The following is a 27,135-nucleotide window of genomic DNA, read 5'->3' as shown; positions in this document are numbered from 1 at the left end:
TAAGAGAGCATTAGGACGTCATTTGTAACTTCGAATTGCCACATAACGTCCGGTTTATTACTATTCGGGCAAATGAAGTCCAGTATAACTTGTATCAACATTTTTCAGTGAACATGTTAGAATGAAAACTATCAAGTCATTGGTGTGGTTTATCGTATAATTTATCTTTCAGATGAATAGATACTTAACCACTCGTGATAACGCCCCCTTGGTTCAGTTCCTGCACATCTGAACTCTGAACCGTGATAAACCACTCGAAGGCTTTATCATTTGATAAGCAATATTATTTTTATATATTTATAGTATGTGACACCCCAACTGCACCTACTGGAGGAAGTATATCTCTGTCCGGAGACAATATGACGGTCTATTATACATGTGATTCCGGATACACTTTGTCTGGACAGGATTCACGGTTATGTTCAATTGATGGCACTGGTTGGGCAGGGTTCCAGCCATCATGTGGTAACATCTGCTAATACGAATTGGTTTATTTCAGTTTAACTTTTATTCATTATTTATCGGCAAGATAGTGAGTTCAGCTCGACTATTCGAAGAATATTGAGAGTTGTTTTACTCACCTGGACTTCAGCGTTGTTTTTGCTGGCAGCGTAACAGCCTGAGTTAAAGTTTCGCATGCAAGTTCATATCTCAATAACCAATACATGTATTTGATCGAATCTTCACACATGATTGTCAGTCATCAAACCTACTGAAATAAAAACGTTAGATAACTATTGCTTGAATTTATTGTACATTTTGGCTTTTTTGCTGAGAAAATTCGGAAAATGTTTTGCGTGCAAGTAAGTATCAGAAACAAATACAGGGATTGAAACTTTGCACAAGGCGTCCCAGTTATTAAACCTACTAAAGATATGAAATTAGAGAAACATGCTAAGTAATTTATCTGTAATGTCTTGTAAGAAAACACTTAAAGTTCTTGCTGGTCAGTAGTCAAAACTATTTAGTTCTGACTATTGACCGGCATGCCATATGCTAAGTGTATAGTAATAACTCTACATCAAAGCCTTATAGGGGTATTCGATTAGTCGTTACTTCATTGTATTTTACAGTATTCTGTCCTACTGTTTCTGCGCCTACTGGCGGATCAGTTACTGTGGCAACTGATGGAACGACATCTAGGGCATATTTTACATGTAACTTGGAGTATACGATGGATGGTTCGCCGACAACCACATGTACCGTGAACGGCACCTGGGATACTGTAGCCCCAACATGTGGTATATCTTTATCTATATAATTTCTTCTTTTTAATGATCTTTGCATGACAATTCTTTGAAATAATGTAAATAAAGCTAGAGCCATTAGTTATCTCCCTCTTGATGTTTTGTTGAACATAAGAATTACGTACCCAAATATTTTTGTACACAAATATTTCAACTCCAAATAAAAGAAATTTGGCACATAGTTATATAAATAAACCTGACGACATTTGACATGACAGACGGACAAATAGACATTTTTATTTCAAATCAGATAGGCTAAAAAGCCCATAATGACATACATAGGCACAAATACAACAGCGGACTGTGTACAAAAGAAGTATAAAATGATATATATAACATATAAGAACTAGCACAACTGACATTGCGTTTTAAATGATACCCTATTAGATGAGGTAAGTATGTACCCGGAGAAGGCCGGTAAAAAGCAGCAAAAGGTTACCAAATAATGTGATAGAAGAATGCATTTCGAATATATTGACCTTCCATCGGCATATATATACAAAAAAAAACGTATCAATATTTGATAGACTGAGCCGGATGGACTTGATTATTAAGATAACTCGCATCCTGGTAATAACTTTGCGCGAAATGAACTCTGATATAAAGTTATTTAAGTGAAAGTTTTTAATCTGTCAGATACCGTATGTATTGTTTTAACAGCACCTACCTTTCTTTTTAGTTCAATGCAGTGGTCTCAGTGATCCAGACAGTGGAAGTGTTACCCTGACCACAGATGGGGAACAGACAATTGCGAGCTACAACTGTGTCACTGGCTATCAAATAAGCGGCGTAACTCCATTAACATGTCAAACAGATGGACAGTGGAGTGACTCGGAACCAACATGTGGTAAATATTCTCAGTTCTAGGAAGACTTCTTTTGTAATTACATTGTTATTGTTAATTGCAATCTTATAGGCTGGGCCACAGATATAATACAACACCTTAGGTTCAGACCAGACATCATTAATTTGCATAATTGTTATCGTGATATTACCAATTTACTTTCTGCCTTAGATCTTGTGTTTTCACGATAGTTATAATTTGCAAATTAAGAATGTATGTATGAATGATGGGTTAAGGTGGAACCTAGGCAGCATTGGATAAAGTCAAAACAGACAAACTTCTGCATACCCCCAAACACAATAAGGAACTTTAAGATATTCGCCAGCAGTTTCTAAAATGGGGTTCCGTTACCTTAAGTAGACTTAACAGACATACCGCTGGATAAAGCTGTATATGATAAATATTTCATATTTCATTTCTGTATCATAATATTCTTACTTTTTTAGTTTGTACTCCACCTCTCACTCCAACGGATGGTCTGTTGGAGATTTCTGATGATGGAATGACGGCCACTTTTACATGTACAGCTGGTTATACGCTAAAAGGGGTGTCTACCCGAACATGTCAGTCCAATGGTGCTGGATGGAATGAAGCTCAGCCTACATGCGGTACTGAACACGTTTTAGTAACTTATGTAAATTTTTAAATTTCAGAGGAAATAGGCCAGATAGGCCAGAAGTCTTATTTTGTTTTATTTTTAGAGCAAATATATTAGATAGTGAAATGGCTTAAGAAATATTTTGTCCAATTTGTGTTTGATAAGGTAGCATACGTCAGTTTGCGGAAGTCAAGTAATAGATTGAATCAATTTTTTCTTCAGTTTTACGTCTTTTAAAAGGAAAGATGTTACTTGGTGGCCTGGTGCAAGATATAATGTTCTATAAGAAAACCCTTTCCTACTTACACAATACAATTAGGACATTCTTCTCCTAATTAGGACTTACTAAACCTAATATGGAGTTAGCATTTTCTAAATTACTCACACTTTCTCCTTATTAGGACTTAGTCATTTTAATAAGGATTTAGTAACTCTAAGTTAGGACTTACTTCATCTAAACTGTGAATTACTAATTCTTAATCCTGATTATGAGAAAATGAGTCTAAATTAAGAACTAATATAAGTGCCAATTAGGAGTTAAAAATCTTCATTAGGAGCTACTAAGTCTAATTAGGAGTGACTTAGTATCTTCTAATTAGGTGATACGTTTGTAGAAAATTATGATATGACACCAGAACGCTTCTATACTTCTAACTTGCGCTCCCAATTAGTTAATTAATTATAATGATATTTAAATGTTCATATAATAGAAACATGTGACGCACTATCAAATCCTACTGGAGGAACAGTCAGCTTGACGACTAGTGGCACCGTGACTGTTGCTGACATCACGTGCCAAACCGGATATACCATTAATGGCGCTTCAACACTCACGTGCAGAACCGACGGCACGTGGGATATATCAGTACCTACATGCGGTATGATTATTATAGTCCCTTCAGTTTCAAAGTATATTCAAAAATACGAGGGAAATGTGAGGAAAGGGATCTCCTCAAGGTGACATCGAAACTCAATAAATTCAATAAATGCAACTTGAAGGTTTATCCTTTTTTTGACTGATTTACGAATTCTATGTATACATTTTTACTTGTAGCTTATCATCATTATCAGTAAGAGACTTATGTCTCTGTTATATGTACGATTTTATTTATTTTCAAACTGATGTAAAAATGTAGAAATATTGAAAAATGGGTATGAACCAAATATTCTTCTGCAATATTGGTGGCATAGTTACTGCATACTTTATATTTTAAAGATGTACCAATTTGAACAAATGCGCGTATTTTCTACATTGCAAACATGACAGTACATTGAAATTACGATATTTTACCTGTTCAGGCGTTTGCTCCGCGTTATCTAGTCCAAGTTCTGGCACAGTGGACTTGTATTCAGAGAACAGTGTTACCAAAGCAAATTTCTCGTGCGAATCTGGATACTCTTTATCTGGAGCCTCCATTCTCACGTGCCGAACTGACGGTAGTTGGGACTTCACCGAACCAGTTTGTGGTAAGTCAAACTATTGTTGTTCTGTTTCTTAATATGGCATCATTTTATATTATAAAATGCTTTGTTTGTTTACAGGAAACGTTTATCAAGTTTACAAATTCATTGATGTACATTTGTCTGATGCGATTGAAAACTTAAGCAAATTTTATAGAGTTTCAAATCTGAAGTAAAATATTCGAATGCGTGTTTTCTACCCATGTCTAGTATGTACTCTAATTGTTTTTCTACAAATAAAACAACGTTTATTCCAAGCGTTTAAATATTTCATCACTTTTTATAGCTAAGTGCACAGATCTACAGACTGTGAATGCAGGAACAATTAACGTATATTCTGACGGGCTTTCTACATTTGCTTCGGTCTCATGTGCGAGTGACTACTACCTTAACGGCGACGGCATGTTGACATGCAACTCCGACGGGTCCTGGGATTATGAGCTCCCTTCATGCGGTAAGATGATCAACCTAATATAACGCACTTTTTTATTAGCTTTACTATACCTTATACGTCTTTGTTTTGTTTCTTTATATTGCAGTGTGCCATGGTTTTGTTATTTTGCAGCATGTGTTACTATCTTTGTCAAAGTTACAAAAATGTGTACCATTGACGCCGTAAAATGATTTTATCTTTGCTGCTGGTTACACGGATTTTCTTTCCGATAACTAGACTATCGACAACCATTGTGATGTACATTCTAGTTTGCAACCCGCTGACAAAGCCATCAAATGGAAGCATCACTATATCTAGCAGTGGTATGCTGGCAGATTTTTCTTGTGACGTGGGCTTTACCCTAGATGGGAGTACAAATGCATCTTGCTCGGAAGATGGCAGTGGGTGGGATAACAACATTCCAACCTGCGGTAGGTACAGAATGTATATGGTGTTGTTTAATAACTGAAAATTGTAATTCTAATTAAAACATTTTGTGTTAGCTTAAACTTGTTACGCAACCACTAATTCACAATGATCGACTTTTCATTTATTATGCACTGTACATTTAGGTCATGGAGAAATTTTATTGACAGTCAACAATTATGTAAAAAGGTTTCAGTCTTTTGAACAATTGGCTATGTTAACTATGAAATTGTTAAACAACTTGTGTGATACACTTAAGATATTTAAGCTATGGGGTGATATATATACAAAATAAGTGCTACAGAAATACTAAAAAAGTCTCCTTCGGACTCACATACGTGCTCTTAACCAAACTAATAATGGAAACATTAAACTGGCTCTAATTAATATAAATGTTTCAACTGTCCAACATAAATTCCGGAGGCCATCTTGGGTCTTCCTTCGACCTTTAAAGCTAAAACAACGCCATATGACCTCAACAAAACCAACGTCAACTGTTCCAAATATATTTAGTTTATGCTTACAGTGAGTTGTCCACAGCTTGCATCAGTGACAGATGGTTCAATGGAAGTTATAACTGATGGTACAACCACCACCTGGGCCCTTTCTTGTGACGTTGGAACCAGTATTTCCAGCACGGGCACTCTTTCTTGTCAGACTGACGGAACATGGTCAACAGTCCAACCATCATGCGGTAATAAGCTGTATTTATAATACTTTTCTGGGCGGTCAAGAGATGTCACGTGCTGACCAAAGTTTTCCATATTGGATCAGTTATTTTAAGTTTAAACTTTAGCCAGATAATACATATCAGTTAACGCTTTCATTCGAATGTGACAGTATGTGGGCATGCGCGTTCTGTTTTTAAAAGCAGTCCCTTGTAAATATCTATTTGAAAAAGACTAACACACTTTTATTGGCCCTAATATTATAGAAGGGGACGTCACTGTGATACGTATAATTCAAAGTCCTTTTTATGTTTTTCGGGGAGAATTGTGAAGTGAACAGTAGTCAAAGTGCTGAACTTATGTGAATTATGTTCAGCTTTATGAGCAGTGTTCACTGAGTAACGTTCATGGCTAAGTGTGAGAGTATTCATGGCGTTGCGAGTACTGCTCATTGAATATTGTTTTAGATGCTGCTCACTGAGTAATGCTCAGTGAATATTTTTGCCACTTTGTGGACGTATCTGTGAATAGTATTCAACGAAAGTTCTATGTACTCGAAATTCTATTTCATGCATGCAGCTGTTTTTGAGACTCTAAACACTTTGAATACTTTTCTTTTTTCTTGAATAGCTCTAGCACCGTCTTCTACTTCTGGTGCTAAAAGCAATGAACGACAACTGTGGTCATGAAAATTTGTACATAATCATGTATTTTACATTTAAGCTTGCAATGTTTCTTAGTTGAATCTATTAATTCTTCTGATTGTTTTGTATCATATTGAGCAAAACAGCTAATCCGCCATTTACTGTTTAACAAGTATCTTAGATATTACTGGAATACTTCTTTTGAAATTAATTTTCTCAAATTCTGAATCAATGCTTAGGCGTGACAATAATTAGAAGTCTACGCACTCAAATAAGCACACGTCATGTTATCTCGAGTGCTTTCAAATTATTAAAACATGGTTACGTTGCCGTTGACAATGTGGGTTCTTTATCTACCATTTGAATTGATTCTTTTTATAAACGACTAAGAATTATTTCAGTGGCTTGTCCAGCTATTGATTCACCTATAAGTGGTGAAGTGATGCTACAGACAGACGGTGAAACAACACTGGCTTTATTTACATGTGACCTTGGTTATAGTATGATCGGAAACGAGATTTCAGCATGTCTACCTGACGGAACATGGAATTCAACAGCACCTACATGTGGTAGTTTAGCATCTATGATAATTACGTGTCTGGCAATCTATTTATGATTTAAAAAACATTGTTTGGTCCGTTGGGTTGGTAGAGACGTAGAACTTCGCTTATTGGTGACGCACATCTAATGAACTCTTACAAAAAGACTATATCAAACTGATTCTGCTATTAATTTTCATGGCTGGGGTCTGTTCTTCAAAATGATCATTTAATTGTTAATTCGTCTTCAGCTACAATATAACTAAAATTTGTATTGAATGCTAATGCTTTTCTCATTAGAGCTCATTTGTGCACATGTATGAAAGCGTATCTTGAATTACTTGTCACATTTTATGCTTCCTCAGTTATAACCCATATGTTCTGTTCACGACCCATGCCCAGTGAATGTAAACAGTGATGTAATTTGGTAATTATGTATGTCATTTAGGTGCATGTGCCTCGCTTCATGCTTTAGACAGTGGAGATATAACTTATAATACAAATGGCGTCGTCACTATGGCAACATTCTCGTGCAATTCGGGATACTATGTCAGTGGTGCTGCGAATATCTCGTGCTTGCAAGACGGGTCTTGGGAGGATGACCAACCATCGTGTGGTAAATAAAATAACAAAGCTAATATTGATTTTATTCCAGTAGCATTCAGTAACAGATAACTGCTTTTTTTTTCTATGAATAAATCTAATGTAAGGGAACATAATCGATAATCAAGGAAGAGAATACTTGACATTTCTTGTTAAAAGCTGAACGTGGTTGGTTTGGAGGGTGCTATACATTATATTCTTACTTTCATTGCCTTTGCTAGAAGCTTAACATCGATATTTTACATCAGCAATAGCACATACTGTTACAGAAAGCTATGTACAACAATTTCTTGAAATTCTGCCGAATACGGTTTGTTTCAGTTTGTGACCTTCCAGCGGCCCCTGCAAATGGCGGTGTTTGGGTATCTGTTGATGGCATGTCAGTCCAGTATACATGCAGTACGGGATACAGTTTAAATGAAGCTGACAATAATACTTGTCAAAATGACGGTACCGGATGGAAATATGCTCAACCGACATGTGGTAATATGTACATTTAATTTTAGGTTGTGGGAGTGTTTATATTAAATTTCGTCCAGTACTAGTGTAATTAAGCCCCTCGATATCCAATATTTCACGAGTGGCTTGTGCAATTTCAATACTGTTTGTTACTAACATTTTATAAAGATTTACTTCTGTTTTTAAAATTTCGTCATGGAAGTTCTTGCTTAATATACAATATATTTCATATATCATATTTATAATTATGAAATAAGGTGATTAACGTAGAATTAAACAAATGTTCTCAACATTGTTTACGAAAAAAGATCGGATTTAATTTTAAGTCGTGAAGAAAAGGCATTTCGTTCAAAGTTATGTTCCAATATATATATTTGTAGTTGAATGTCAGACAATATTTGAACCTTTAAATGGTGGGTACATGGTAAATACTGATGGATCATCGACGTACTCGGTTTTCACGTGCGATGCTGGATACTCTTTAAACATAGAGGAAGATATTGCCACGTGCAGCAGTGATGGTACATGGGACCAGACATCTCTTGATTGTGGTAACTTATTATTTAGATAACTTTGTATTTGTAACCTATATTCAGGCTTGTGATTTTAGTAATGTTAGGACGTTCATTTGATTTTTGTTATGATATTTTTAAATGTTATTGCTCACTTCTAAGCAAAACCATTCAGCTCGTTTAGATCTGTAAAGCACACACCTTTGAATCGAGAGTTTGGTCCCGGTAAAATGCAATATGCTACAGGATGACGATTTGACAGAAATCGTTCATCATCCACCACAGTTTTCAGTTACTTGTGGAGAACAAGACAGTACTGGCTCAGAATTCAGGAACACTTGACCAGTGTAAATGACCGTCTTTTCTGTATAAAAATAGTGTTGAGAAACGATGTTAAGCTCATGTCAAGCTGTCAAGTAAATATAAAAAATCCTAATACGAATACAGGTAAAGAATTAAAAGACCGCGATACTCGTACATGTCGAAGTGGTTCGGAACTTTCCGGCTTATTTATGTTAAAGCAAATGTTATAGATCGACAGAAAAGTGCACATGCTTTTTTTACCTCTGATATCAATGCGACTTCTCGTTGAAGTTTATTCAAAAAGTACAAACAGTAGTGAAAATATATGTGTTTCAGGCGCATTGCAGATAATGACTGAACCTGAGATACTTTACTCGGAATACATGTAGCTTAATTTTTTAACTGATGTACGTCACATTATCCTGTGCACTCAAATTTTCCTACAGTTGGAATGCGTCATTATAATCAAGACTTGAATGTCCGATTATGTTTTTGTCATTATTGTAACCTCATGGTAGTGGACCCTTAATAACAATCGACCATTTCCGTGTTACGTAATCTCGAGTACTATTTCGACATCCTTGGGACATAACAGAAAATTGCTTTTCCATCTCAACTGGGGAATGTCGGAATCACACATGTGTCCACTGTGCAACTGTATGGACTTCTAATGATAACACAGTTCAATGAAACATTATTCCATTTACTTATTTCTTAGTCAAGAACTAAAGAAGTACAGGAAGAGTGAATATCATATAAAGTAATATTTTTGCCAAACATTGCCAGTGGGGTGTTCACACATTTTCTGTTTCCAGTTCAGTGTGAATCTTTGACTGCCATAGAGAATGGCTTGATAAATATAACAAGCGGTGGATCTTCAAGCTTTGCCCAGTACACCTGCGTCGCCGGCTATACGTTACTAAGTGACGGCCAGAGAAACTGTTTGACGAATGGAAGTTGGGACGGGTCAGAACCATTATGCGGTAAATAAAGTTTTGTTTTTACTGTGAAACACTGACTGATAAGGTCAGATGGTGATTTTCCAACTTTACTAGCGGAGTATTGTAAGCAGCTGAATTGTTTCAAATGAAGGACTGCGATCCAAGCATGATTTGAGCAAACAGCGGTTTGAAAGCATTCAGCGACTCTAACCAACCCGACCATAGGGGACCAGTGTATCCCTTAATATCACAAAATATCCTTTATTATATGACAATATTTCTTGCACTTTTATTCTAAATAAACAGTTATATAATCAAAAAAAAATTATAAAAGTGAACTTTACAGATCTAAGATGATTTACATGTACACTGCTGACTGTCAAAGCAAAAGTCGAGTTAAATATGTAAATTTATAAACGCTTATATGATATTTTATTCCACAGTATGTAACAGCCCTACAGCACCAGCTAGTGGACACGTGTCCGTGTCCGGTGATTTCATGACGGCTACATATACCTGTGATACAGGTTATACTCTGAATGGTGTATCACAGAGGTATTGTGGTAACGATGGTGCAGGTTGGAGTGATCAGAAACCTATATGCGGTAAAAAAGTCTTTTGTTTTATCGTACACTGTATCTGCCGGTAATAAAGATAGATATAATCACATGAAGTTTTCTCGAAGTGTTCCTGTTTTTGAAATGTGTTGATTTGAGCTCAGTAAAACAGTGGATCAATTTCAAGGCTGTACATCTTGATAATGCTCTCCAAATTCACTTTTATAACCGTAGAGTTTGATGGTTTAAAAAATAACACCATAGTGTTCATAATTTGTATATGCGTAGCAATTGTTTTTCAGTTCAAACATTTTCTGTAACCAAATTATGGTATAAACATTTTCAGAATTTTATGTAAAAACATACAATATTATTTCAGAACTATGTGAAACATTAAGTTCAGTGACGGGTGGATCCGTTGAACTTTGGACAGAGGGAGAATCAACCTTCGCCAACTTTACGTGTACTACTGGGTTCAGTATGGATGGAGAAGCCCAAATACAATGTCGCAGTGATGGAACCTGGAATTTCAATGTTCCTTCTTGTAGTATGTCTATAGTTGTGATATATTCTGTCTTAAATGATTATTTTTGTTCATAAATTTAACGTTATTTGGTTTTGTTTACCTTTATATTATTCTGCTGCCAATTTATTTACTTTACAATGTATAAATTCACATAGGTATTTCCATACAAATCTATAAATAACTCTAAAGATATATGTTTAAACTCCTGTATTTTCAGCTGTATGTTTAAGTCAGAATTAGTAACATATACAAAGAATTATGATAGTTAATTTGAGGAATAAATGTGTATATAAAGAAACAACTATTGCGTTGCTTTCTTCGGCAAGGCTGAAAAATATATTATATAATAAATATATTTACGTCCAAAAAAACAGAGATTCAGCCGGTTTACAATATGTTTTCTTCTATCGGTATTGTATTTGGTAATTACTTTTTTTTATTTCCGTTAATTTCCAAATATTGGTGACTTTGAATATTTTATTGTTTTCTATGTTGTCTTTAATCATTTTGACGATTGTGAGGCTTTATATTTTACAGCGACTTGTGATAGTCTGTCTGCTGTGAGCGGTGGAACATACAGTTATAGTACTGACGGTGAAACTACCAGCGTAACGTATGAGTGTGACGTAGGTTATAGTATGTCAGGGTCACCTGGTGCATCTTGTTCTTCAGTAGGATCATGGTCAACTGCTGAACCTGAATGCGGTACGCATCAGTTTGTTATATTAATCATATAGTTATATTAACTACAGTTATGGTGACACTTTCCAAACTGCAGCATTATAAATTGGCCGTTTACAATACATCTTACCTTAAATACTTCTTTCAGAATATATGGAAAACCTTCCTTACGTATAGTTGGACGTATCACACAATGCAGAACATGTAAAAACTTTTCTTTCTACTCGTTTACTTCGTTCAAACTCGTGTACATTACATTTAGTGAACAGCTCTTTTAATTGACCAGACATTTTTTTTTACATAGGCTTATTATTATATACATGCATTGGGATTTAATACATGTACGCGTACACATATTGATTTCTGATCGCAAATCATTTTACTGCTTTGGTGCATTTTGTGCGAGATAGTTAAAATTCCATGAGTGTCTTTGGGGTTTTTTTCTTTTCTTTTTTTTATTAATTTAAAGAAATATATAGATAAATAAAAGTCATGTTCTTAACCCATGTATAGTATCTTTATCAGAAATCCATCTAACTAACTGTCAATATAATAAATTTTAGTTGCATGTCCCCTACTGGTATCACCAGATAGCGGGTCTGTCAGTATGACTACAGACGGTTCAGTCAGTACAGCAGTTTTCTCGTGCACTGCGGATTACCATGTTGTGGGCAATGTCATTAGTGTTTGTGGGGAAGATGGCTCGTGGAATTCAACAGAGCCTGTTTGCGGTATGCTTTAATAATAAGTACATTTTTTATTCACCCTGACTGATCACTGGGTTTATTTACTGCTTTATCTTTCTATATATTTATTAACCAACTCTCCCTAATAACTGTACCATGAAATCTGTTTGGTCTATACTATTCATTGAACATTTTTCAGTTGATCATTTTTCGTAGAGTTAGTCACTTAACTTTCGTCACTTAGAGCCATTGCCTAAATAATATTCTATGAATAATTACAGAGCATTGATGAGTGAATTCTTTCACTCAGCAACGTTTAGGGAACATTACTTATTGAGCTTTATGTAGGGAACTCTCCCACGTGGGCTTTGGTCAGTTAACATTCTCACTGAGCTTTGGAGCATTGGTCAGAGAAACTGGTCAATGAAGTCTCTCATTAGCACAGTTTATGGAACTTTACTTATTCAGCTATGTTCATTGAGCACTACCCATTCAAGCAATATTCAGTGAGAACTATTTAAAAATTGGGTTGGCAAAATTTTTATCATTTCATTTGGTGAATATGTTGAATATCACGGTAGAAAGCTGTCGTTAAAATTGGTTTTAGCTATCACCTGTGTGAAAATATCTTTTCAGTTTGTGACACTCCTACATCCGTTTCTCATGGCTCAATAACCATATCTACTGATGGAAGTGTAGCAGCATATAGTTGTGATGCTGGTTATACACTTGACGGAAATATTGAAAGAGTTTGTGCTTCTGATGGGTCAGGATGGAATGGGACAACACCAGAATGCGGTAAGAGTTCGAGGCATGATCATTTTTTTGAAAGAATACGTTAGTATTTAGAACACCTATGATGTGCAAAAGTGTGTTTTAAAGGCAAATAATATAAAACCACGTGATATATATGTATGCCTTCCGATTTCAGTAACCTGTGACTCATTGACATCACCGATCAACGGTTCACTAGATATTATCACAGACGGTGTGTATACTTCTGCGACAGTGTCATGTGATGTAGGTTTTACGTCAACGGGAGACGCGTCCCTTACATGTCAGTCAGATGGAACGTATGACAGTACTGTTCCAAGCTGTGGTAAAGTATTTTTCTTATGATAAAAACATATACGCTTTGTTCAGTTTAAAAATGTTTTGAATTGAAATATTTTGTGAAAAATAAACCGAAAAATGATATCTGCACTTGCATGTTTCTACTTGTAAGTAATTCAGAATTCACTGTTTGAGTTTAGTGGATTGTGTTCAGCCTATTACATGTAGATTCTGGTACGAAACTATTTTGTCCTGAAGCATATATTAAATACTGTATAATACATGACGTTGCTGTTTTTCAAGTTGAATGCGATACGCTAGTCGCTCCTGTCAACGGAAATTTATCATTGTCCTCAAATTCGACACAAACTGCAGCCACATTTACCTGTGATGTCGGCTACACATTGAAGGGAGAAGATGTTTCCAATTGTATGCCGGACGGATCCTGGTCGTTCTCAGCACCAACATGTGGTAAGCAACACAGTCTTGTTTCTGATTAGTATTTCAAACATAATCATTATGTTGTGCTTTTTGAACCTTGCGCACATTTGATAAAAAAGAGAACTATGATAATGTTTTCGTCTTTTTAGGGTATTCGTATTTGTTCTAGTGCTTGAAGCGTATTCAGTTTATGACACCCCTGCGTCCTTCGAAAAAAAACATTGTAGTTATCTCTAAGCCAGTTGGTTTGTAATTTAGGGGACATACAGTCTTTTTTTTATTCCCACAGCTTGCATGTTTCAAATTTCTAGAAAGTATGTGAATAAATAGGATTTATGAATATTTGCATTTTGTAATAATAGTGCGCACATTAAAGTATTGTTTTTTATCCCAGAAACATGTGAACAGTTTCCCGTAATATCAAGCGGGTCATATTCCACGGCATCTAATGGAACCACGTCATACGTTACGGTACATTGCGTCACTGGTTATTACTTAGATGGAGAAGCTGTTGTCACGTGCTTAGATGACGGAACCTGGTCACATACACCTGCTTGTTGTATGTTTACCTATATACATTTTGATTGGCTGGTTTTGACAGCATGTTTGAATTCATTTTAACAAAATACAACCTAAAATACAACTAAAGACATATTGACGGAGATGTTAAAAATGCGTTCAAGGAACAGACAATATATCAAAAAATGTTAATTTAAAAGTATTACAATTATAAATCTGACAGAAACTTTGAAATTTGTGGAATAGATTTTTGTATAGGCAGTTAACAAAATACAGTACGAAACATTTTGTAACTTTAAGTAAATGTCACTTAATTGGGTTAAAAAATGCAACCTTCTGAGTTCTGGTTCTGTTTTAGTATGTGAAGATCCTGAAACACCTACCAACGGTGCGACGACTTCTTCTGGTAGTTTAGCCATGTTCGCTTGTGATACAGGGTTTTCCCTGTCAGGGGCCTCAGTGTCAGTTTGCCGGCCAGATGGCGGAGGTTGGCTCATAGCGAGTCCATCATGCGGTTAGTTTCATTGAAATGTGTTTGGTTTATCGTGTGACACATGGTTTTAACATAATTTCAGTCAGTTATGGTTTTGATCGGTCAACATACGCTTTCATAGTTAACACTATTGTTTAATCTACTACTTTAGTTATTCCAATAGGTTTGCCCTTGCTTAACACGATGCTGCTATTTAGTTAAAAGCATTTTCTATCTTTATACTACAGTCCAGTGTAATACATTGAACAACATATCACAAGGAGAAGGCCAGATATCAACTGACGGCAGCCAAACGTTTATAACGTACTCGTGTCCCGTTGGGTACACGTTGGACGGTGACGTCGAAAACTTCTGTTATTCTGATGGAACGTGGTCTTCAGCTGTGCCATCTTGTGGTACGTTGTGTAATACCATTCGTACAGCTCAGTTATAGGAAATTGATTGTGGAAAATGTCTACAGTTGTTGCTTTGTTTTTAATTTTAACATTGGTCAGATGTTTATTGAAGAGGTTATGGAATCTAATTTTGGCCATGGAAATGACATTTCTAGACATATATCTTAAAAATCCAAAAATAACCTACTACTTACAGCCGCTATGTATGAAAACCCTGATACAGTTATGCAACAACTTATTCTGATATAGTTTTTAGATATCTCTTTCGTAATCACTCTGCATTTGTATACGCTGGTCTTTCATAATCCTTTAAGGTACATTACGAATAGAAATAGCGAAAGCTCCTTTAAGATGGAATACACGCATTTAGAATATAGTACTCGCAAAAGGGGATAGCGATTTGGGACTTTGCAGGGAAAAGATGTGCAAGTTGTTAACCACAAGCATATTGCTCACTGCACAAACATGTTGCTTACTGTAGTTGTAAGCATAATTAGACATGAATGAATGAGTATTAAGAAGTTCAGTCATTTCTGTTTATCAACTAATTTCAGTTACATGTGAAGCACTTTCTAATCCTGCCAGTGGTACTGTACAACTAGATTCGGACAATACTACAACCTCGGCAGTGTACGCATGCGCTAGCGGATATGAACTTGTTGGCGACGACATAAGGACATGTTTATCAAACGGCACATGGACACTTGAGGAACCAACATGTGGTATGCCTTATTATAAGAAGCAAAGTACATTTTATATGTATTGTGTATTCTGTATGCACTTTACGTTATAAATTTGATTTTTTTTTAATAAAACATGACTGTATTGTAAACATTTGTTTGCCTTCACTTGTACAGTATTCATCATTATTGTCAGTATTTCTGTATTAAATATTAAGTTGTACTACAGTCATACCTGTTTTAAGCAACCAGCATAGAGAGCAACCCAGTGTGGCTGCTTAAGGCAAATTATTTCTAAATCAATAGGAAATTAGAACGTCAAAATGAGAGGTTTGCAGACAGGTTTCTAAAGATGACTGTTTGCTTAATACAAGTGGTCGCTAAAGCATGTTTAACTTTATAAATATAATAGAATAATGATAGAAGAATGCCTACTAATTTAAGAACAAAGCCTTAAAAAGAACTATTGTAATTAAAGATGGGTTTCACCAGTGTATACATTTTTTTCTACGCCTACAATCCAGCATGTAGGTTACATTTTTATTCATTAGTAGTAAATAGCACTAGTATACAGTAGGCAATAAGAGCTCCTCATAAACACGTCTATCTGCATAATCAATGAATTTCAAATTAAACGGGTGGTAAAATCCAGTCTAGAATTTAAATGCTTTGTCTTATACTGCAGTTTGTATTGACCCTGATCCACCGACACATGGTAATGTTGATGTCACGGCCGACAAGACGCTTGCAACGTATACCTGTGACGTGGGGTATACATTAAATGGCAAATCTAGTAGAACATGCCAAACAGACGGATCGGCTTGGACAGAAACGGGACCGTCATGTAGTCAGTATCTTTTACTTAGAACATACTGGTTATACTTTCTGTAATGAACATGGCCACTCCATCTTGTTGAGATCAGAATCAGATGGATGTTACTCTATTTGCTTTGATGGTAAGACAAAGCTACTTAGCTATTTGTCCATCCCTGCTGTATGTTCGAAACCTCGCCAAGGGAAGTTCGACGGTTCTACACTGGTACAAGCCCGTACCCGTAAGCTATGAGTCGCCATATGACCTGTAATTATGTCAGTGTGGCGTTAAACCCAACGAAAACAAAACAAAAATAATTCAAAGCATTAGCATATAAAATTGATTCTGGTAGACAATGTTTTTTCATTGCATTGAAAAATACAATTATCAAATAATATGTTCTCTGATTTTCAAGATGATTATTAAAACTAAAAATCATTTGGATCATAAAATACTACATTGACAGGTTTGTGCGATACTATTACAAGCCCCAGTGGCGGTGCTGTTAGTTTGTCAACCGACGGTGAAGTGACTATAGCATCGTTTACGTGCTCTGCCGGATATACTATGGACGGGGGAAGCATTGCATCGTGCAGAGACGACGGATCGTGGAATACTTCTGTACCTACATGTGGTTTGTATCTTGTATACATGTCAATGAAATATTACCTTTGTTTGCTGCAATTTCATTTGGAGTTTTGATTTCAGACTTTTGCCTCCTTAATAAATTTTAAGTTTTATGAAATTAAATATTTTATATTGCACGGATGATGAAAAAAAACTTTTCTCCAAGATTAACAAGGATTTTCCTGAATTTCGACTTTTATTGCGCAAGCGTCAAATTTAAGTTTTATATCATTTATAAGGTCTCCAGTGATGGTAGTAAGATCAGTTTTTAATTTTTAAAAAAAATATCTTTGAAAATGTCATTTTTACGGGCACAAATGTTTTTTCCCAGTACAAAGCTCTGGCCTATGAAAATTTTTGAACATTTTACAAAATATTTACACGGAAATATTGTGTACGCCAATATATTCTAAATGTTTTAATATAGTATAGCAACCAATATTAAAAATGACTAAAATCTACAATGGAATACCATATCAACTTTGGAATTGACTATTGGCGGTGAATTCAAAATAAATAATTAACAAGATAATTTGGAACTTTGATAAGTTCCTATTACAACCCCCTCCCCAACTCCATAGATGAGCCTCACTTCTAGGGGTCCGAGTCCTATGATTATTGGGGGTCATCACCTGTAGTGTGAGCCTTTGGCAACTGCCCTTAGAACTTGTCAGTACAAATGCAACAAATGTAACAAAATTGCTTGGACTTAAGCCACGATTGTAAAGCGACTTCTCAGTTTCGATGGGTTAAGTGGTAAGACCCACGTTGCACATCCGGGTATTATTTTTGTCACAGGCGGAAGCTAAGACCACCGACCCTCCACAAGCCAGCTGGATATTTTTTTTATATAACGACTCGGACTCACATAAGTGAGGGACAATTAGAGAATAGTAATCTTGGATCGGAAGATAAAGAAAATGACAGTTTACCAGTCTTACTCTGAAATATTTTAGTTTTATTTTAGTTCTCTGTGACAGTGTAAGTGTACCACAAAATGGTGCTTATACATTCGTTACAAATGGTGAAACCTCAACAGCCGTTTTCACGTGCGACACTGGATTCACTTTACAAGGAACCAGTGACCTCACCTGTGCTGTGTCTGGAAGATACAGTGATTCCGAACCAACTTGTTGTAAGTATTATCATATAATAGCGTGTAAAGTATAGCGATTCCATACCAACTTGCTGTAAATAATACCGTGTCATAATGTTTAAAACAAAGCAATTCTGAGCCAGCTTGCTGTAAATATCATCGTGTTTCATAATGTTTAATGCAGAGCTATTCCGAAAATAATCGGTTTGCTGTAAGTATTGTCATGTCATTATGAAAACAACTCCGAACCAACTGATTTCAAGTATTGTCATATCCTAGCGTTTAAAGCAGAGCGATTACGAACCAACTTCTTATAATTGTTGTTATGACATAGAGCTTAAAACTGAGCGATCCAGAGTCAGCTTGCTGTAAGTATTGTCGTGTCATAGCGTTTAAAGCAGAGCGATTCCGAACTAACTTGCTGTAAGTAAAACTTGTCATGTCGTAGCGTTTAAAGCAGAGCGATTCCGAACCAACTTGCTGTAAGTAAAACATGTCATGTCATAGCGTTTAAAGCAGAGCGATTCCAAACAAACTTGCTGCAAGTAAAAATTGTCATGTCATAAGTAAACCGTTTTGATAACCGATGGCCTGAAGATTCTCAAGACAGAAAATTAAATGTAATACAAGAAGAAGTTTTCTGCTATGGGAATTGAGTAAAAAGAGTTACCTTTTTCTCTCCAGTGCAGTGTGATACACTGGTTACACCTGACTCTGGTGTATTGACAACAACAACCAATGGTACTGTTACAGTTGCTACATTTGCTTGTGATACAGGATATTACTTGAATGGAGCCGCACATCTCACATGCGGCACAGATGGAACTTGGGACGGTTCAGAACCTGAATGTCGTAAGTTTATTCTTTAAGGAAGCTACATATAAAATAAGCAACTGTTGATAGGAAGTAGGCTTTAAATATTCGACTGCATTTTGGTTTTTAATTTTTGAGTCATTGATATATATGACATGTAAAGCTTATCATGTACCTAATACTCCGTTTGGTTTGTAATGATTAGCTCATTATTGGATTATCGTAAATGTAGTTTAGTAACTAACTGACAATGTGTGTTTGTTGACCATACATACTCTTGAGCTCTGCAAGTTTTCGAAAAGCGCTTATAACTCTTTGTTATATTTTGGGGTGAGTTTGTTGTTGCCGTAAAGAGTGTCAACATTCCTTAAATAAAAGTATGTCTATTTCAGGCTGTGATCCACCTCCAACCATTGCAAACGGCTTCTATAACATAAGCACCGATGAATCTGTTGTCACCTACTCTTGTCTTGAAGGATTTACTATGACCGGAGAAAGAAGTCAAATCTGTCAAAGTAATGGACTTAGTTGGGATTCAAGTCAGCCACTCTGCGGTATGACTGAAAAATATTTCAATATCTTTGACCGGTGTGAAACTGCTGTTGACTCAGTGTCCTTTATCATATTGTTTGATTGAATAATTTTTGGTTTGTTTAAGGGTGCGTCCAAATGGGTAATATTTTATAGTTCATTTTAAATATTTACTGTTAAAAGGAAATATTTCCATATTGCAATTTCTAACTGACATTATTCTGTGTTGCCTTTACCATATATGCAAGTCAACTGCAATGTATTTTATTGTTACTCCTCTTTCATACCAGTTGGATGTGACAGTCTGGCGACCCCTGATAACAGCTCTGTCGTGATATCAACTGATGGTTCTATAACATCAGCGACGGTGTCGTGTTTCGTTGGTACCACCCTCTACGGGGAACCAGACATAGAATGTACAACCTCCGGAACATGGACTGTTTCATCCTTCTCATGTGGTAACGTTTTTTAATGATTTCCAGATACACAGAATGTCTTTCTTGGTTTTTTCCTGCCGCCATTTAATATATTCAACCTATTTTGTAATAATACTTTATTGACTAATCAGTACATTTTAATTTACCTTTTGAGTTGTACATTTTAGTATTAATAAGTATATGCTTATTATGATATATTATGTTGCTTCACTAATTTGAATTTAAAATGTACGAAAAAAAAGTAACTTGTTATACATTTTATAGAAAATACTACACTCAGCAAGGGAACAGTTCTTATATATTAGAGTCTCTTACATGTTACATTTTATTTGATATTTTGAAATTAGTAAAACATATTACTTCAGTAACTTGTGAAGAAATATCGGCCCCGGCAAATGGTAATATCACAATAAACACAAATGGCACATTTTCTACGGCAAGTTTCACGTGCAACACTGGATTTACGCTGTCTGGAAGTGACATTTCTACATGTTCATCGGACGGAATCTGGTCTTCTTCTGGACCAATCTGCGGTAATTCTTTAATCCATCATGAAATGTTTTTCATTATATATTTTGTCTTTTTTCTTGTATTTAATTACAATGTACCATTTAGCTTGTTTTACGATTTTACTATCAATTTATAAAACAAGACGACATTATTCAACTTATTTTTCGTTTTATATATTTTTGATATATTTGTCCTAATCCGAATTTGTCTGGAGTTGATTTAAGCATAATGTTTCTGAATGCTAAACTTTCTGTTCAAATATTTGACCACCAATTTGGAAAGTTATTACATACTTCGAGGTTGTTACTGTCTGCCTAACTAGGTGCATTATTTGTTGATATTCAGTTACCAAAAGTAGCGTAAACACATACATTGTAATTTACCCTGAGTATCTAGTTTGTTTTGTTTTCAGTTATTTGTCCCGAGGTGGAAGACATTGACAACGGGGATGTAATTGTTATTTCTGATGGTCTTTCTACTTCTGTCCTGTACTCATGTCATCCAAATTACGGACTTAGTGGATCTGGATTGTTGGGCTGTAGAACAGATGGCAGCTGGAACGATTCAGTACCTTCTTGTGGTATGTGTATTGTATTGATAAATCACTATAATAAACAATTCGTTGGTGGTTAATATTGTATCAGAATTTTGTGTAATGCCTGAAAAGTCGATTTTCCTGCTGTTAAACCTAATAACTTCGCGAGTAATTGTGCAGTATTTCAATGTGACGTTTTGAACAGCTTCGTTGAAATTCATGTATATCTCTTGTAGATTAATATTGTCGTGTAAATAGATTTTCATGTTTTACATGGTTATGACCAGACTGATGAAGTATGAATTACATATCTGAATAAAAATATAGTTATATGGTGTTTTCGTTTGCTTCCGCCGTGTTACTTTTGTATATTGTTTTGACAAATGCAAAGAATCTTTCGATTTTTCATTTCAGTTTGTGATTCGCCATTTTCATTAGTTGGCGGCAATTACACAATAAGCGCGGATGGAATGACTTTGACATATACATGCGACTTAAGCTTTACGATGATTGGCTCTTCAGTACGAACATGTGCTACTGACTCTTCTGGTTGGTCCGGATCTCCTCCTGTCTGTAGTAAGTTTGAACTATAGAACTTGTTCAATACTCTCGTCCGTGTTGTTAGTTCTATTTTACATCAATGAAACTTCATTTTACATTTGTATATGGTATGGTGATATTTGCACTTTCTTTATCGTGAACGTCTGTATTATCAAAACTGTGGTACACACCAAAATAATTTAGAGAAGTACAGAACGAAAAACAAATAGTTAGGTCAAAAGCGGAAAACAAAATTTGAAACGATGTCATGTTAAACATATACGGAAATACACAAAGTAGCAGAATTATTACAAAAATTAACGAGTACTGTCTCGAAAAGAGTACTTGTTACGTCCTATATGAAACATAATATTTTGCATTACAGATGAATGTGACAGTTTGCCATCAATTACTGATGGTGAAGTCTTGATATCAAGAGACGGAACTGCATCAGTTGTAACATACAATTGTTATCTTGGTTACAGTATATCCGGAGATTACTCCGCTACATGTGATGAGAGCGGACAGTGGAATATCACGGCTCCATCATGCAGTAAATATTTGCTTTACTAAAATCATTGAATATTTTCGGTCGTTGGGTAGAGTGCGTGGTGTAATAAGCAACTTTGACAGTATTTGAATAAAAAAATAAAATAGCTAGATGTTATCCCTTTTCACAGCAATGACATTTATGGGTTTAAAGTTTAGCAGTATATCACAAAACAACAGAAATTATTAGTAAACGATCAACATCTTGACAAACAACTTATCTGTCCAATACATGTTTTACTGTTCTGTTCCATAGAATTGGATACTTAAAATATTCTAAAGGAGTTGTCCCCCTTCAAAAAAGAAAGCCATTTGTAAAAAAATAAATGTAAACAATTGTCAAAAATGATGTTTTACGTAGTTATGTTAAGTTTAAACACTAGTAAATGGTTGCAAATGCTCAAAACGTAGACATGTAACAGTTTTTTAAAAATGGTGAGTTTTCAAAGGCGCTGAACTGTCCAGAAGTGTGGCCCCTTCATGTAGTCCCTTTCCGGAATTCAATACATGATATATATATACGAGTTAATTGACAATGTTTTTGTAGAATAATATACATGTTTTATATGCTGTTTAATTTTCACGTAAAACAATGCTTTCTTTCAATGATTTGGTGATGTTCAAACTTTTTTCTCCAAAACATGGACCTAACTCTTAAGTTTATCTTTAATTATATCTTCTCCAGCGAATAAGACACAGGACAAATGTATCTTCAACAGGGATTTAACAATTGGCACAAATGCAGGTTTTCAGCTTGGAGTAAGTTTGATACTTATTACACATTTCAGTTAGAACTTTTTTGTTTATTTGAGCGGAGGCTGATAAATGCTAACAATTTCTTATTACAGTACAATGCCCCTCAGTTGACACTATTGCAAATGGAGAGGTCACTGAATTCACTGATGGCGTATTAACTACGGCACTGTACGAGTGTCTGGTTGGCTATTACTTAGTCGGCGAAGCAGAACGAGAGTGTACGGATGGTGCTTGGAGCGGATCACCGCCTATTTGTTGTGAGTTCAGTGTTGTACCTTCCTTTTTTTTAGCAGCATTAGGGCTTTTGTGACCATTCAAGCTACATTTATTCTGTCTTGTTAGTTTAGCTCAAGTATTCGTGTTTTACATCGACTGTTGAAGATACAAAGATATGCTATGCTAGATTTATACTAGTACTTATAATGTTTGTAAAGTGAAAGTGGTAACTGTGGTTAAATTGCCTTCTCATGTCACCCTAAGATTTGGAATCTGATGTTTTATCCCCACGACACTGTGCTCCTCTTGTATCAGCAGTGTGATATTATTGAAAAAACACACCTCGTATGATTTATAGTTTTATGAACTATTGCTTTTGTAGTGTGTTCTTCATCATCGTTTTTTGACAATGGAGCTGTGGTCTCTAACGGTTCTGTTATATCGTACACGTGTGATTCTGGATACTCTCTCAGTGGAGCACCAGAGAGAACATGTCAAAATGATGGCAGTGGTTGGAGTTTAACAGAACCATCATGTGGTTTGTTTTTTTCTATTAAAGGCATTTGACCTTGTCGTAATTACAAATAGGCATTTTCCTTTGTTTACGTATGCGATTTCGGCATTCTCCGTATATATGGAATGATGTACTTTCATTTATGGCCGAAGAATGCATGCAAAGAATACGTTATGGCACGAATATTGCCGAATGGCATTACGGGTTTATTACCTTAAGGAATATTGTGTAGTTGGCATTTGATAATGAAAAAGTGTTGTGTTTTAGATGTAACTAAAACGTCGTGTAAAGTATGATGCCACTTCATTGTGATCATATTCTAGCCTAGCTAAACCTTGTAATCTTTCCTAATTGTTACCCAAATAAAAGTTTGGATATTGTTTGCATTCAAAGTAAAAACTCTCATCAGTTCGCATTTAATTGTCAGTCATTTAGCTATTCATTTTTAATTAGGAATAAAAAAACATTTCAGGCTATTCAGCACAAATCATAATAATAAGTGCAGATTTGTATTAGAATACTATTTTAACCGAATGTTTCCAAAATGAATATTTCTAAAACTATGGGCAAACTGTATTTCAGTAAAATGTGAAGCATTATCCGTACCAACTGGTGGAAATATCTCGTTGTCAACTGACGGATCTATAACCAAAGCTGCCGTCACATGTTTGATCGGCTACACAATGTCGGGAACGCCAACACTGACATGTGGCTCAGATGGCAATTGGGACTACCAAACCCCAACTTGTGGAGGTATACTACTGAAATACTCTTAAAATGACGTTACATCCAGTAAGGATCAACAAATAAAACAGGCCCTCTATGTTTGATTTTAACATCTTCTGATATGCTTTAGTGTTCAGCTCTTGGTACGTCAACATAATTGAATCTCTGTCGTTGTTTGTATCCTTTTTGTTATATATTGGAAAGGGTGGTGAGGTATTGTTGGATCTTTATACGGATGAAGCGCAGCTATAATTGGTCCTTCTCTTGAGAAGGAACACTAAAAATTGATAAGACACACTTGAATGACCAACTGACCTCAAAAACTGATGTCATTACAAGCTGGCCAATTAAATTCCGTGACCTAAGAAATAACCTCCGAGTTAAAATTATTCTTTCCTAATTGAGGCGACTCTCTGGTTAAACGCGCTCCGCATGAAATCACTACATTAGGATGTTAAACAGAAAAAAATAAAGCGAATATATGTCCATAAGGCAGAATGCGTACAATCCTGGGGTTCCACACACTGATGATCAATATTTAAAACAGACATTGCAACCAAAATTTTACAAGATGATCATTATATATTTATATAGTTGTTCACTAGAAGGAACTTTTGCTATGCTTTAACTTGTTCAATATATATAAACAGGAAAAAAGAACTAATTGTATCAGTTGTTGATATTCAACGTTCTATAATTTTAGTTCCCTGTTCAGCTTTGAATACACCATCTGGCGGTCAGGTGTCTCTTCAGACTGACGGCCTGACGACCACAGCTTTGTATACGTGTGATACGAATTACACAGTGAATGGAGTATCCCAGCTCACGTGTAGAAGTGATGGATCATGGGATTTTGTTCCGTCGACTTGTGGTGAGATATTTCTTTCCTTGTTATGCAAAAGCAAGAGTATCAAATTTGTATGCTACTGCAGCAGACAAAAATATCGATATTTTTCAGTCATTTTTTTATTTCAGCATTTTTGCATGAGAGTTTAAAGAGTCTCCGTAACTAAGTGATTAAATCAGCTGTCTCGGAAACACTTAATCGCTCTACTGACTGAGGGTCACCTAGTTCTTATCTTGCCATAAAAGATGGAAAGTCGCAATATTATGTAATCTGTCCTACTGATACTTCGTATCTGGAGCAACAGACGAAAACGAACTTGAACTATTCGATTTGCTAAAGTGACATCCTCATGTACTTTTTTAACATTGTTATTGAGAAATAAGATATTTACTTGCATCGATATTTGTTAAATTTAAAAACATACCATTTAGCAAGAAACATTCTAGTGTATACAGAGTCATGTACATGCAGTACTTAATTTATGGTAGTGGATCTGTAACGACAATCGGCACGTTCCATTTGATTACGTGCTCTACGACGTTGATTTCGTCGTTTACCAGTTGTTACGGAAAGCCATTTGCTCGTATGCGCAGCCGAAATAGTATACTGAAATTTCTTACGGAAATTGTCTGTTGTCATTCAATACCTATGATGTTACGAAAGTAAGAAATATTCTTCATCAAACCCATTTCAGAACAATGTGACGTCATAACTTCGCCCACGAATGGCTACATGAACATCACTACAGACGGAGCTACAAGCTTGGCGTCCTTTACTTGTCATAAAGATTATTATTTAGATGGTGCGGGTACTTCAACGTGCTCTTCAGCTGGATCTTGGAGTGATGCTATCCCAAGCTGTAGTATGTTTATCAAACAAATAAATATCTTAGAAACTCTTCAGCTATTACTAAATTAAATTGTTTAATATTACAGCTTTTCTTCTGCCTTGAAGTCGTTTTATATATTGTTTTCAGAGTTTTTGTACTGATTGTACACGCTCTCGGAAACTATTGGCAACTGTACCTAAAATGTGTTGTCTGGCCAATATTTGGTTATTGCTTTAGCCTGAATATTTGACACAACGTCATCTTTTAAAAGAGTAATTAACTAAAAGAACTACTATGTTGGCTTGACTGTCAGTTGGTTCCTGCGCTTCACCTAGTATAAATACTACTTATTAATATAAGATTTGCCGACAGTTTCTTTAAACATGAAAGAAATATCAGTATTAGCCTATTAGACTATCAAAAATTCTAAACTCACCAGATTTTACGCGGAATGAGTGGGAGGGGTTCACGGAACGATCTCCCTTTAAATAAACGTATGTGACTAAACAGTGACTTAGATCATGTAAACTTGGTATCGGGTAGAAAATTCAGTAGTTGCATCAGAGTTAAGCTAATATATATTATGACCACGCCTGTGAACTAGTGGTATACTTACAAAATATCAGAGTTTCGTCATTACTAGACTTTCTTTCCTATTTTCATTTCATTTGTGGAAAAAGATTAAAAGTTGATAATTTATAGTGGTTATGTCCAGTTATGTACAACATTTTATGTACTGTCCATTGGAGCATATCCCCATTTTCTTCCAGCATCCAGTTCGTTCAAAAATAAAATCATGGAGAACTTTGTTCTTAACGACAGTGTCCAACTTGCCCCAATACATTAGGGTAAGTGGGACACTTTTGAAAAGGAACGTTAAAAAATAAAGTATGTTGTAATTTCTCAAAAACAAATCCCATTGTATGAAATAGTAATGTGATACAACTCTTCCCATAACTGAAGGTATCAACACATACTAATATAAATATTTTGGACATGCCATATTTCACAAACAAGCACCTGTTTTATAACGTCGTTGTCTGACGTCAACGCAACGGTTCATGACAGGCCACTTTATTATTCAAA

The 27,135-nt window shown here is 35.5% G+C and overlaps 2 protein-coding genes across 2 annotated transcripts in view; both read left to right on the top strand.

Annotated features, from left to right (window-relative positions):
• The first annotated feature begins 359 nt into the window (after nucleotides 1-359).
• Nucleotides 360-7,484, top strand: LOC123558926 (CUB and sushi domain-containing protein 1-like). Its single transcript, XM_045350761.2, has 11 exons — nucleotides 360-465; nucleotides 1,074-1,241; nucleotides 1,927-2,094; nucleotides 2,538-2,699; nucleotides 3,400-3,567; nucleotides 3,989-4,156; nucleotides 4,437-4,604; nucleotides 4,853-5,014; nucleotides 5,536-5,703; nucleotides 6,723-6,890; nucleotides 7,309-7,484. Exons 1-11 carry the CDS (start codon nucleotides 360-362, stop codon nucleotides 7,482-7,484), a joined length of 1,782 nt encoding a protein of 593 aa, XP_045206696.2.
• Nucleotides 7,485-7,806: 322 nt separating this feature from the next.
• LOC123558342 (CUB and sushi domain-containing protein 3-like) overlaps nucleotides 7,807-27,135 on the top strand; it is a 76,360-nt gene continuing 57,031 nt past the window's right edge. The window contains exons 1-29 of the mRNA XM_053543317.1: nucleotides 7,807-7,946; nucleotides 8,303-8,473; nucleotides 9,553-9,720; nucleotides 10,122-10,283; nucleotides 10,615-10,782; nucleotides 11,299-11,466; nucleotides 12,006-12,173; nucleotides 12,765-12,926; nucleotides 13,060-13,227; nucleotides 13,485-13,652; nucleotides 14,017-14,181; nucleotides 14,500-14,655; nucleotides 14,862-15,029; nucleotides 15,584-15,751; nucleotides 16,395-16,556; nucleotides 16,990-17,157; nucleotides 18,118-18,285; nucleotides 18,931-19,098; nucleotides 19,452-19,613; nucleotides 19,881-20,048; nucleotides 20,393-20,560; nucleotides 20,950-21,117; nucleotides 21,487-21,648; nucleotides 21,998-22,165; nucleotides 23,010-23,174; nucleotides 23,516-23,671; nucleotides 24,230-24,400; nucleotides 25,077-25,244; nucleotides 25,915-26,082. Of these exons, the coding sequence (XP_053399292.1) occupies nucleotides 7,841-7,946; nucleotides 8,303-8,473; nucleotides 9,553-9,720; nucleotides 10,122-10,283; nucleotides 10,615-10,782; nucleotides 11,299-11,466; nucleotides 12,006-12,173; nucleotides 12,765-12,926; nucleotides 13,060-13,227; nucleotides 13,485-13,652; nucleotides 14,017-14,181; nucleotides 14,500-14,655; nucleotides 14,862-15,029; nucleotides 15,584-15,751; nucleotides 16,395-16,556; nucleotides 16,990-17,157; nucleotides 18,118-18,285; nucleotides 18,931-19,098; nucleotides 19,452-19,613; nucleotides 19,881-20,048; nucleotides 20,393-20,560; nucleotides 20,950-21,117; nucleotides 21,487-21,648; nucleotides 21,998-22,165; nucleotides 23,010-23,174; nucleotides 23,516-23,671; nucleotides 24,230-24,400; nucleotides 25,077-25,244; nucleotides 25,915-26,082 (4,756 nt within the window). The 5' untranslated portion in view covers nucleotides 7,807-7,840. The remainder of the gene's footprint in view (nucleotides 7,947-8,302; nucleotides 8,474-9,552; nucleotides 9,721-10,121; nucleotides 10,284-10,614; nucleotides 10,783-11,298; nucleotides 11,467-12,005; nucleotides 12,174-12,764; nucleotides 12,927-13,059; nucleotides 13,228-13,484; nucleotides 13,653-14,016; nucleotides 14,182-14,499; nucleotides 14,656-14,861; nucleotides 15,030-15,583; nucleotides 15,752-16,394; nucleotides 16,557-16,989; nucleotides 17,158-18,117; nucleotides 18,286-18,930; nucleotides 19,099-19,451; nucleotides 19,614-19,880; nucleotides 20,049-20,392; nucleotides 20,561-20,949; nucleotides 21,118-21,486; nucleotides 21,649-21,997; nucleotides 22,166-23,009; nucleotides 23,175-23,515; nucleotides 23,672-24,229; nucleotides 24,401-25,076; nucleotides 25,245-25,914; nucleotides 26,083-27,135) is intronic.

The sequence above is a fragment of the Mercenaria mercenaria genome, chromosome 5 (assembly GCF_021730395.1).
Source record: "Mercenaria mercenaria strain notata chromosome 5, MADL_Memer_1, whole genome shotgun sequence".
Classification (NCBI taxonomy): Eukaryota; Metazoa; Mollusca; class Bivalvia; order Venerida; family Veneridae; genus Mercenaria; species Mercenaria mercenaria.
The sequence above is the reverse complement of the archived record's forward strand: the minus strand, read 5'-3'. Positions and strand labels throughout refer to the sequence as shown.